The following is a 12,628-nucleotide window of genomic DNA, read 5'->3' on the forward strand; positions in this document are numbered from 1 at the left end:
TCCCTCGGCCCCCACCGTGGAGAATAAACAGAAGGGCAACCATGACAACCATGCTTCTTCGCTGCTTTTGTGGAGCAAGTTACAGCGCCACGTAGAGGCTCCTGCATATGTACTGCAGCTTCTCCAGCGGCTGGAGCTAAACGGAGCGGTCTCGTGTGGACAGACACTATCCGGATAATTATTGCATGTGGACGGAAGCCGTTTGCGATTGCGTTTGCGTTAATCCTATGCGTTTAGCCGTTTTCGTCCTCGTGGGGCCGCAGCCTTAATGTAGCTTCTGAAAGTTCCTGTAAATACGGTACAGAGTATTTTCCTGGTGGGGTTGTAGCTACGCTAGGAATTAAGGTAAAAGAGTCGGATTAAACAGCTCAAAATACACACGAAGGCAAATATGCTTTCCAAGTGGATACCACCTGTAAGCTTTCAGTCTGGGCCATAAACAGCTACAATCAATATTTTCCTACAATACCAATGCAACAAAAAAAGTATTGATAAGAGGAAGTGAGAGTGAAAAAAACAAGCTGGTAAACATAGTGAAGACACTTGCAGTCGAAAAGCCAGATATTTCCATCAGAAGTTGGTAGAGACCAAAGAAAGAACTAAAAGAGTCTACTTATATTTATCAGGTAACAACAAACTTGACCTGAATTAGTACTTGTAAGTGTTGCTAAGTAACAGCTAGACGTCTAAAGAAGCAACTGTTCCCTATTTTGTTATCAATCTAAAAGGTTACGAGCTTTTTCTAATACAATCAGTCCATTCAATCCAATATCATCTTTCACACCCCATCAAATAGAATAGAACCTTTGCTATAAACTCAGATCAATTCAAATCAAACCTTCACCTCATCAAGCCAGTTATAGAAATATGTCTTATCCTTGCAGCGGTTATACCCAGTCTGTGATTTACCTTAATTGAAAATGTTTGAACCAAATACCTTAATACTAATCAAGCTTGTAAATGTACACAATATGGTACAAAGCACTATGTGATTGATGAAATGTACATGAACAAATGTCTACATAGATATGTTGCTATTTCAGGAATACACACAGCCACTTTTATATTTGTTTGGTTGCTGACCACATTCAGCTACCAAAAAAAAAACAATGTGCACAAAAGTATTTCAAGATACATTTCAATATTACCAGGACCAACACAAATTGACACATTTTCACAATTAATTGTATTTTGAAAAGCAAAAACTATGCTTTGTAAACAATCTTGGTAAGAATGATTAAGAGAGAGCAAAAATGTTCATCATAAAATAGATGGAATCACTGCAACTTAAAACTACTGTATTCCTCTCAGATGGATAAACACAAAGTTGCGCACAAGAACAGTTGGTTGAGAAACTATTTTTTTGTAAGACTAAAACAGGCAGTGATAGATGGACCGCTTAGTTTTGACATGAAAATCATGTCTTAGAAGTTATCTGCACAAATTCCATTACATCCATGCACACACAAACTTCGTCTTTGTAACACCTAGCACATGTAATAAGTGGACACACGTACTTTTCTAGTTTATATTTTTCTTTTAAATTCCAAGCTGGCAATTACTAGCTTTTTATAAATGCACATTCACTTTCATTACTTTTAAAGTAATACCATGATTACAATGCTTAGATAAAATTACACAGTAAGGTAATTATAGTTATTTCAATCACTTCTGCCCGAAAGTACTTATATATATTTTCTTGCGTGGAATTATTGCTGGTGGTTTTAAAAGATGTGTCTTAGAACACAGGCTTTCAAACAGGCGTTGAGGCCATTTTGTTGTACTAATTTGAAGAACAAAAAGTGTGATAATTAACAATCAATTCAATTGTGAGAATGTTGGAACGTTTTCCATTTCCAGATTATTTTTGGTACTATGTAGAAAGGTAGTTTTGTCAGTTAGAGTGTTCACATGTGGATCTGTGTAGGCACCCCCGCCCCACCATGTTTGACTTTTCATGGTGTGTGATTCTTCAGCTGCCTGCGCGGCTTCCTCTGGGAATCACATCTGGCGCTATCCGAGGATCAACACACATCGCGAGTGTCGGTGGCTCCAGCTGCCACTGCGACCAAATCTGCACTCACTCCCCTCCAGGCCTGCGAAGATAAACTCCCAGCCTCCCCTTGGCACATTGTAGCGCATCGCTACAGGGGATCATTATTTGTAACGGCGTATTGGCATGCCCGGTTCGCCAAAAAACGCACAATAAAAGAATACAAATACATCTTTTGTTCGTTTTCTCCTTCTTGCTCCTTCCATTCCTGGCTACCTGAGTCCTTTCTTTGTGTGTATCCGAGTGTGAAATCACGGAGGGTTTAGCTGAAGCTTCTGGGGATATTTCATGTCACTGGCTGGAAAAGTATATCTTTGATAAGTGGCTAGAGAGAATAGAGAACAGCTAAGAACCTGGTCTGACAACCCGACCATTGTTGGGAGCTGTAATGAGCTGGCATGCTCGGTGGCACCGGTGTCACTCAGCTCTACTTTGGTGTCTGCTGTCCATTCTGCAATTCCCTTTTGCTCTCTGTTTCAGCCACAATGGGATTCACTTATCTGCATGGGGCTGATGCTGACCTGTCTCTCTAAATGTCACTCTTTGTGTTCGTGGATCTCCCAGAGTGGAGCAGATCCAAACATCATGTCTGGAGCTTTGCCACTGGGACAATCGGTGTTGGGAAACATAAAATGAAATCAGTGTTATACGGGCTGACACGGGTGGGATACACAGGGCGAGTTTTTGTTCAGGTGCATGTCAAACCAGACACCCCAAAATCAACGTGATGGGTGACAAGGCAGTTGGGAATTATTCTGGAAAGGCATCTTGGTTGTTTCCTCGGTAGACAGAGCTAGTTTCCTACAGTGAGGGTTACTGTTTGCACTGTAATAAAATAGGTAACCCTAACCCAGTTGTTAATAACATGTTTAGGATATATTGCTTTCAAAAAAAAGTTAAAGGGGGAGAAAATAAAATAAAATTGCAAATGTGTCTTTGGAATTAAGGTAACATCTAAAATGTCTAACCACGGTTGTGAAATGGCTGAAAGAAAAAAAGATAGTTGTACAATAAAACCTTTCTGAAAAAAAAAATCACAATTGTTTTTTTATATTCAACAATTGAGAAATTACGGAGCCCGCTAGGGGACATGGAGAAGAAAAATAATAATAATTTGAACAAAAAAAAAATGTTTTGTGAGATATCGCAAAACCTTTGCGAGATCTCGCAATACGTTTCATTTAGTACTTCCTGGTCAGTTCAGCTGCTACGGGAACACAGAAACCACAACAATGGAGTGGTTCATCGATTTTACTTTGAGCTTGGCCTTAAATATAAAGATATAACATCAGTGCGTGTGGACGGAGCATCTACAGGTTAGTTTAGCCTGATGGGTCCGATTCACAAAACACGCATTTTAAAAGCTTTTCGCCTGCCGTCTTGTCTGCAGACTTGTCAAAGCGTTAATTCATGGTTTTTACTAACTGTTATCAGTATGTAGTTACTTCGGCACCACTTTGAAACGTGTATTACAATTAAATCACGGTCAAATATGTTCATTTTGTTGTAGGATTTACATGGAGATACGCCCCGTCCCCTCTCCAGCGCCTCTTGTTTGAATGACAGCATTGACAGGAACAAACACAGCTGACAGCCGCGGTGAAACTCGAGCGATTAGAGCGATGCGAATATTGGGTGGTCTACCATAGTATTTACCTGGAGATAAGCCCCTTAAAAACCATGAGTTAATAAAGCATTAATTCTGTATTTACTCCTGTCATTCAAACAAGACGCTGGAGAGGGGGCGGGCTGTATCTCCATGTAAATCCTATCGGAATCGGATCCATCAGGCTAAACTAACCTGTAGCTGCTCCGTCCACACTCACAACAACGTCATACAGACATAAATAAAGCAGCGACTGTATTCGCCATGACATAGACAGTCTGTGGTTTGTACATGTTTAATTTTTGTCCAGTTTCTGAACAGATATGAGGAGCTGTGAGCTCTGAGTGTGTGCTAACAGCTAACGGCTGATGTATTGGGCTAATCACGAAGCGTCATTTCTTGACTGGCAGCAAAAACAACCAATCACAGCAGTGCTTCTCTGGCTGGCTCTGTCCAATCACAAACAAGAAGTGTTCTCCCTAAAGGAATACCCTTTCCGTCCAATGTGAAATGCTGTGGTGTTTTCTGAAATGCTGTGGTGTCTTGCACTTCAGGGCCACCGTATATGTATGTTTCCCCCCCATATTTCCCCCTTTGTTTGAACTAGCGTTGCAGTTGGTGATAGAATGTATGTATGTAAACCTTTTCGATTTGAATGTTACTCGCTTTGTTCACATTTTGCTGCTTTGTTGTCGGAGTACAGTATGTGCTCACACAGTGTACATTGTGTCTTGAGAAGCAGTGGCTCTTTGGATTTCTTCCTGATCTATTTTGTGGCCAGAGACACATGGCAAATAACTGCCAAACATAACAACCAATTAATTGCTAACATACTGCCATAACTATTTTAAGAGGTAATTTATTTATGTATGTAAATATGTTAGCCAAGTGGCGAAAAAGATAATGGAAAATATAAACAAATGCAGATTTAAATATTACATTTCAACAGCTTTCAATTGAAGCATACACTTGACTTTCTTTTACTTATTGGGACTATTTATTGCATAAATGGAAAATCTCTTCTGTCAAACATAAAAGGAAGTATACTGCCTACGCCTCATGGGAAATACTGTGTTTCCCTATTAACTAATTATTGCCAATAGCCAAACAAGTCAGAATGAATCTAAAATGATGACAAGACAGAGTTTGGAAAATGAGCAGTACAGTTCATATTTTAGGTTTTTGGAAATCTCAGTGGTTGAGTGTGTCATCTTCCATCACGATGATGATCACAACACACCAGCGGGAGATTCCATCTAGCTTTTCCACTGGGGCAGAAATAAGCTTCACAGAAAGATAACATGAGCAAGAACAAATGTGGACATTTTTTTCACAAATTTGACTACAGTTTGAAACCAAGAAGAGGCTGATAACAATGTAAAACTGACAAAACAATTGTTGTAAGGCGGATCACAGGGAGTGAATCCAACGACTGTGCGCAACTTTTAAACTTCTACCCCATTTGGTGATTACTGAAGTGGGAAAGCTGAGTAATGTAGAGATGGCCACACAAAAGGTGACTAAAATTAGACAATTCAATGCTTAAAAGCATATCCTTTCAATTTGTATTACCTTAAGGGAACAATTCAAAAATGATTATTAAACCTTAAATAACTGCACAAAACATTTCCTGAAATTATTTTTCTAGAAATCAAAACGAATGTGTTCCTGATGAAAGTAGGAAAACAAAGCTCTCACCATTGTCCACTCTCCAACTCAAGCGCTGAGCCGGCAAAGCTATACTTATTTAAGAAGTGCCAGCTAAAGTGATGCCAAATCTGATTCATGACAATACTGAACCAAGAGAGAAGCCGGTGAGAATTCTGTGTAACTATCTGATCTGTGATCTGTTGCAGGGGCGTACGGTCTGTCATACTCCAACGGAAAACAATCAGGATCTGGTTTTGACCAGAACATGTCTATATTTATACTCTGATGGACTGATTTAGATGAGTTTTGGGTCTATTTGTAAGATTTTAGTTCATTTGGATTGGACAGATTGTTTATTTATTTGAAAAATAATTGTTCACAGGCAATCATTTTCATGTTGTGCTCTCTATATCAAATGGTCGCAACACTACTCATGGTAATCAAAATCAGCCCATAGAAAGTATAAATATGGCCACTACAATTTTTGTATCCTGATAATGTCAGAAATGGACTCAGCATCTTCAATAACCCCCAAAACCACTCAAACATTTTCCCAATCGGCCAAGTCATTTATTTATTATTATTTACATAATGCCATTACTGTCAATGAACACTACTTATGCTAATTGTGCAAATTGCCCAACATATGCAAGTTAGTATTGGGCAGTTTCTATGTGCTGGGGACCCGTTCTATACATTTGTAACATAACACTTAGGTGTACTCAACATTTACGGGTTCACTAAGCTAATGTCACCAACGTCATGTCTGCAGACCCCTTCACTGCCTCATTATGTCCTAACCTTTCAAAGTCCTTATTTGTATGTGTGAATATGTGTAGGCTTGCTGGTCTAATTATGAATCTGCAATTAAAAAGCACCATGGGAGGCAGCTATCACGTCTGCCTCACTGAGGGGGACGTGTCTCCAGCCCATGTAAACGTCTTTAAGGAGGCCGTATTATGCTTTAAGGGGTCTTCCCTTCTCTGTCGTGTGTTAGACGTTGTTGTGCATGTAAATGGTCTGCAAATGCTAAAATCACAAAGCTCCCTCCAAAGGGGGGTTTCTCTCCTACACACCCCCACCCCTGCCTGAAACACCTCCATTAGACTTCTGTGTCTACTTCCGTAACATAATGACATCACTATGTAACACTTGCCCTTCTATTGGCCAACACATTTTATTTGTTACACTAAGGGGCTGGACATTTCCAAGTGGAGGACCCATAACAACAAAGCCGGGTAACTAACCAACCAGAGCAGACTGATACAAATACGTAGCTGTAGGCCTATGTGTGTGTAAAGAATGCTCTTATGAAGTATGAAACATATAGTTGCTGAACTAGTGGTTGAGCAACCTCCCAGTTGAATGGGACCAACCTCTATGGGGAATCAAAACGTGTAAATGTGGCTCTGATAGTAACCACGTCAATGATCTGTTGCACTTCCTTATGTCAACAATAGTTTATGGGGAATTCTCATGCGCCACAGAAATAAAGTGTACCTTGCAAACGTGCAGTTATTTGTGCACAGTGTAGGTCTTGTTTCAACAATAAGGGGGACACATGTTATGCTGCTTCTTCTGATGTTTTACCATGAAAATGAATTGTGGAAATATCTTGATTCAAGTGAAACAAACTGAATTCAGGCGGCAGGAGTCAACACACATAATATAAAGGATTACAATGCAGTTAGGCTATCAGGCGTTCTGTATTGATTTAGAATATGTATTCTCCTGTTCTCATTGAATATTATCCAGGCATTCTTTTGTATTCCCTCCTCTTTTGTTTCTTTTGCTTGAGAAAATAACCTCTTTAAACGTGCATGAAGACTCATTTAGTGTACATACCCCTTGATATTCATTGTGCACGTATTTGTATGAATGTTGCGACGTAGTCATTTGAATGTTAAGCAAATATCAGCTCATCTACTTCAGGCATGCTATTTTGAAAATGCTATTTTCTTACATTCATACTGTGAACCCTAAACCATTTAAAATGGCAGTGAGGAAAATAAAGTGTCTCAAACTCCCTGTGTCTCTTTCCTTTGAAGCCAAATATAGAACGGCATTTTAATTCTTCATGAATTGGTTGATGGCATTCAAGCCAATCACTTCTCTGCCTATCTCTTAGTGAAGTCAGTCACTTTCACAGAGCCCATCTGAATCTGTAATTATTGTGTTGCAAAACAGGTTCTTCAACCAATACAAAGGCAGTTCTAACCAGGCACATGTACGTGCTAATCTTATCATATCCCAAACATCACAAAACTTGTTTTTCATCCTTGTTTTTAAATATGAATGTGCACCAAGGCAAGGCAAGTTTATTTATATAAACACCACCCAGTCTTTTACTCATCAAATATTTAAAAGGCATTTGCTCTCTCGAAGAATTACAGCCATTGCGGGCTTCATGAATATAAATTCAACTTTGAATTCATCTTGAGAATGTTCTCAAATAGAGTTAATGCCACAAGGATCCTTTACCCTGTTATCCTCTTTTTGTATCACTCCGTTCTGTCACCCACCTCCCTCTCAGTGGCGCCTCCAGAAATGTATCATAGGGGTGGCCAAATGGGGCCACTGAAAATCTTGGGGTGGCCCACCAAAACCAAGCATTTAATTGTTGTAAAAGTATAGACTAGATGAAAACAATGGCAAAGAGAATCACCTACTGATATACTTTGGTTTCTTATTTTACATTTTCTGATACTATTCATCTGAAATGAATATAATACGGATAGTTAACATTTGACTTCAAACAACATTTAAAATAACCTTGTTTGTGTTATGTATACATGTGTTGGTGATTTATTGTTTTGTTTTTTATATATGCTAGTTGTTCTTTCCTTTTAAAAAGAGTATCAGAGTGGTGCGCGCGAGTATCGGAGTGGTGCGCCGAGTATCAGAGTGTTACCATGGTAGCAGAGGGAGAGGGAGGGGCTGCAGTATGAGCGTTGGAAGCTCAAATCAAGCGACTCACTGGCTGTGTATGTGTTGTTAAATATCAGATAAACTACTACGCATACGTGACTGGTGAGGCGGTGTGTGTGGTGGGGGGGCCAGTGGGGGGGCCAACAAATATATCAGGGTGGCCATGGCCCCCCTGCCCCCCCCTTCTGGCGCCACTGCTCCCTCTGTCCCTTCATCCATCTCTTAATAATTAAAGAAAGTGCCCTCGATTCCTAGACTCATCACATGGCCATATGACAACTGGGTCTGGACAAGTGTCGGGGGACACCTATCACCTCGAGCTGTTGCAGTGTCAGGAGAACACTTCTGTTACTGATGCCCCACACCCTGCAGTTTGTTCTGCTGCCGTTCCACTGCATGGTATGGCTCTACTCGACCAACCTTTTTTTGGTTTACCATTCGGAAAAGATGTGTGTTTTTAGTTTTTTTGGCTCTCAGCAATTAAATGGTGACATTAAAACAGAGACAATTGTCACTAGTGCTTCCATGGAAATCATGCACATGCCCAGCGGTTTTAAATGAAAAACAACCATTAACAGTGAGCATTTTTCTCTCGCCAGTCGCTCCTTCTCTTTAGCTGTTTTTATTTATTTGTGTTTCCTTTTTCTTTTCTGTACTGGGGAAAGCTTTGCCAATTTCAATCCAAAGCTTTGTGCTTTCCACATTTATATAACAAATAATATTTTCTGAAAGTATTCCATGTTGTTCTGTGACACTTAAATTGACCGGACTTCTTTCTGCAAATTGATATGAGTGAACATGCAGCCCCACTTGAACAGAGGGTCCTTAGCAATAGTCTGCTTTCCTAAGAAGTAATTTGCTTTCAAAACGGAACATACCACTCAACGTCTGAAATTACGAATCAGAATAATTCAAAGAGTATTCAAATAAGCCGTATCTTAAAATAAAATAATGTCAGACGGCCTTAAAGATGACAAAGTGCAGTGTTCGTTTTTTGGTTGAAAGGTTTCAGTCTTTCTTTTGTGTTTTTGTGCGAGTCAAACTGGGTCCCACGTGGTACCAAAGGTAAGTTGAGTTGAGTCCAGTTGAGTTGAGTATAGCCGCAACATGGTGAAAATGGGCTTTCCTGAACAACCTGCCTCAGAAACCTCTCTATTACCAACAGGGCCTCAGGAAAGGATAACTTCTGTAAATACTTGACTTGGACTTAACCTCGTAGAGTTTAGAACAAGGTCATTCCCACAGACAGAAACTCAACTTTTTTTCAGTTTTCAGGGCTTGAAAAAAAAGTGTATGCCCCACCTGACTCTGTAGATCCCTTCTAAAGAACATTATAGCTTATTTAAGGTCATTCTTTTAGTTCTACACACCACAACTGTACTGATTTGGTCTCAAAGCCTTGGTAAATGGCTGTTTTTAGCCAAAAAAACGTGAATGTATTTCAGCTTCTTGTTTCTGTTCATCCTGCAATGCTACCATTTACAAAAATGTGTATTACACATTAGGCTGCCAGAAACACAACTTGAAAATGAATTGATGAAATGTAGAACACATATATTTGTATTTAAAAAAATATCTATATGCCGCTTTTTTGTTAAACCAACTACTAAACTCTAAACTAATAGCTAGTGAAGAAGCCATGCTGGTTGTGTTCTCACCTCATCCAGGTGGACCAGGAAGGTGACGTTGCTTCCCAGGTTGGCGGTGAGTTTTCCGTCTCTGCTGGTTACCAAGAGTCCTTTGGGAGGTCTGTTGGGGCACTGCTGCTTCCTGGCCGTGTATATCTCTTTAACTCCTTTGGTGCAGTTGTTCAACACCACTTTACGGTACCTTAGAAGAGATGTTTTTAAAAAAGGAAATTCCGACGGTTGCTTAAAAATGACTGCCTTTAGTACAGTTTAATCTAAGGGTGTCTTTGGTTTTAAAATGAATACCAAATGTAACATAAGCTTGTGATTTAGAGATGATGTTGAACTAACTGTGAGTACAGCTGTTGCCTCTTCTGATTGCAAACACAATAGCCGCTTTCACACCAAGTACTTTGCCGTACTTAGCTCCCAGCACTTAGCTCCCAGCACTTAGTTCCCAGCACTTAGTTCCCCCATGGAACTAAAGAGCAGATCGCGTTCACACCGGAATAAGTCCCTGAGTGAAGATTACGCAAATGAAGCTGCTGACGTCACTTTTTCTTCTTCTGCTTTGGGTTTACTGGCAGACCACAAACAACTTCACGGCGTAAAGAGAGGCGAAGTACCTCCCTTTCTGGGGGACCTCCATGGGACCTTATTTCGGAAAAAGTATGTATTGCAGTCAATGGCGAGAGAAAGATTATCTTTCGATCCCGTTTGAATTGTGCCACGAATTGCACATATGATGTTTGTCAATTTAAAAGATAATTTTGCAAGTAAAAAAAATAAAAATGTGTCATGAAGTAACGCTTTTTTTTTTGTGTGAAACCGCTCAATGAACTACATCTCCCGTCTCGCACCACACACCAAGACGGCCGTCACGTTGGAACATTTCACTTCTTTCTCTAAGAATGAGGCGAAAAGTATTAAAAGAGGAGAAAATCACTCCAAGTCTGGGCATGTTGAGAGCTGTGCATACACACAAGGGGAGTTAGTCGGTTCTGTAAGTGCCAGCATGCGGGACCGCCACTCTGGGATTTGTAGTCTTTCTAGTTGCGTATTTTTCATACTCTCATATTTCAACAGTTTTACGACAAACTGTGACTTCTTTGACATAGACATTGTTATTTAAGATTGACAAACATCATATGTGTAATTCGTGGCACAATTCAAACGGGATCGAAAGATACGTTTTCTCTCCCCATTGACTTCAATACATACTTTTTCCGAAATAAGGTCCCATGGAGGTCCCCGGAAGGGGAGGGACAATTCGCCCACCCAATCAGAAATTGGAATTTATTTCCCCCCAGGAAAGTACCTGCTCTCTAGCAGGGACTGAAAAGGGGGGACAAGTTCTCATGAACTAAGTTCTCTTTTTGGTGTGAACGCAAAATCCCAGGAACTATCGGAACTAAAAGGGAAAAGTGCGGGGAAAAGTACTCCGGTGTGAAAGCGCCTAATAGATTTCAACAACACAAGCTGTGTCAAAGGCTGAGACGCCATGTCATACTTAATTACAGCACTAGTAAATAAAACACTCACACTGTGATTAGGCTTTGCAAACCAACACCATGTTGAAAACACTGGATTATGTAATAACTACATTTTTAACTACATTGTGTAATATAACCAGATTATGTAATCACTAGACCTATAACTTCGAAGATGATGTAAATATTTGTAATATGGTCTTGATTCTGCTTTAATAAGAGACTCCTCGTATGCCAGGGGCACCACAGGTCCTAGAGGTCTAATATAATATTTGGGAATTCTATAATTAAGCCTTATTGTAAACAAATACCACATGTACAGATGAATACATTCATTTTGATCGAACATGAAATAATGTATGTTTTTTTACATTTTCATAAATGGTGTAACCGTTACCCTCCCCACCCCCACCAGACCATTGGATTAGCTATGAGTGGGAGAAGCGGTGATTGGAGGAGACGATAACATAAAATAATTATATTCTGAAAGCTAACAGTCGTTGAAAATCCAACCCAAAATGACCATAACACATAACAGTTTTTGACATAAATGCATGTGTCAGAATGCACCATTGAGAAATCCTACTGATTACCATAGAGCTGGTCACAAGTGTACATTTATTAAAAAAATATGTGGAAATGTATTAACTGTTGTTTATTACAAAATGCTGCAAATTATAAGGTCAAAGCACTTAAATCATAAAAGTGGTATTGGTGACCTCATGTAAATCTCTTACAATCTCTTTGGCTGATATTCATTCAGACTAGGGTTCGGAAAATACCTATGGGGGTATGCAATTTAGCATCATGTAGAGTGAGATGATCAAAAAGCATGTAAGACAATATTATTCTCTTAGATGTAGTAATTGTACAATGATTGAATATAGTTGTTATATGTTTTAGCCAGCCCGTTAAATCCATATTGTAAGGAGATGCTTTTTGCGAGATCGCATTCCAATTCTAATCTGTAACGGTATCGGCTTTAAAACCCTGCTTCGCAAACAGATGTGTTTCGTGCTGATAATGAATGTATGTTACATTATGCATAGATCAAACAGCCCTCACCCGGTGCTGTTGAAGTAGTTCTGACCCTGGCTGCAGCTCCTGGACACGGTGGAGGGGTTGAACCAGAAGGCATGCCGGCAGTTCCCGTCTCCACGGCGCTCATATCCATAATCACTGTTGGACAACAAAGCACAGCCACACAGCACAGATACATATCAGCAGGTGAGAGGGGACATATTGTCATACGGTGTGTTCCACATCCCAGTCT

At 39.9% G+C, this 12,628-nt stretch overlaps 1 protein-coding gene across 2 annotated transcripts in view; it reads right to left on the reverse strand.

Annotated features, from left to right (window-relative positions):
- sorcs3a (sortilin related VPS10 domain containing receptor 3a) overlaps window positions 1–12,628 on the reverse strand; it is a 349,991-nt gene that overhangs the window by 28,115 nt on the left and 309,248 nt on the right. For both annotated transcript variants that reach the window (XM_071204106.1, XM_034082424.2), the window contains exons 17-18: window positions 12,421–12,534; window positions 9,896–10,067 (exon numbers count right to left, since the gene is read on the reverse strand). In XM_071204106.1, coding sequence (XP_071060207.1) covers window positions 9,896–10,067; window positions 12,421–12,534 — 286 coding nt within the window. The remainder of the gene's footprint in view (window positions 1–9,895; window positions 10,068–12,420; window positions 12,535–12,628) is intronic.

Source organism: Pseudochaenichthys georgianus, chromosome 1 (genome assembly GCF_902827115.2).
Source record: "Pseudochaenichthys georgianus chromosome 1, fPseGeo1.2, whole genome shotgun sequence".
In the NCBI taxonomy this organism is placed as follows: domain Eukaryota; kingdom Metazoa; phylum Chordata; class Actinopteri; order Perciformes; family Channichthyidae; genus Pseudochaenichthys; species Pseudochaenichthys georgianus.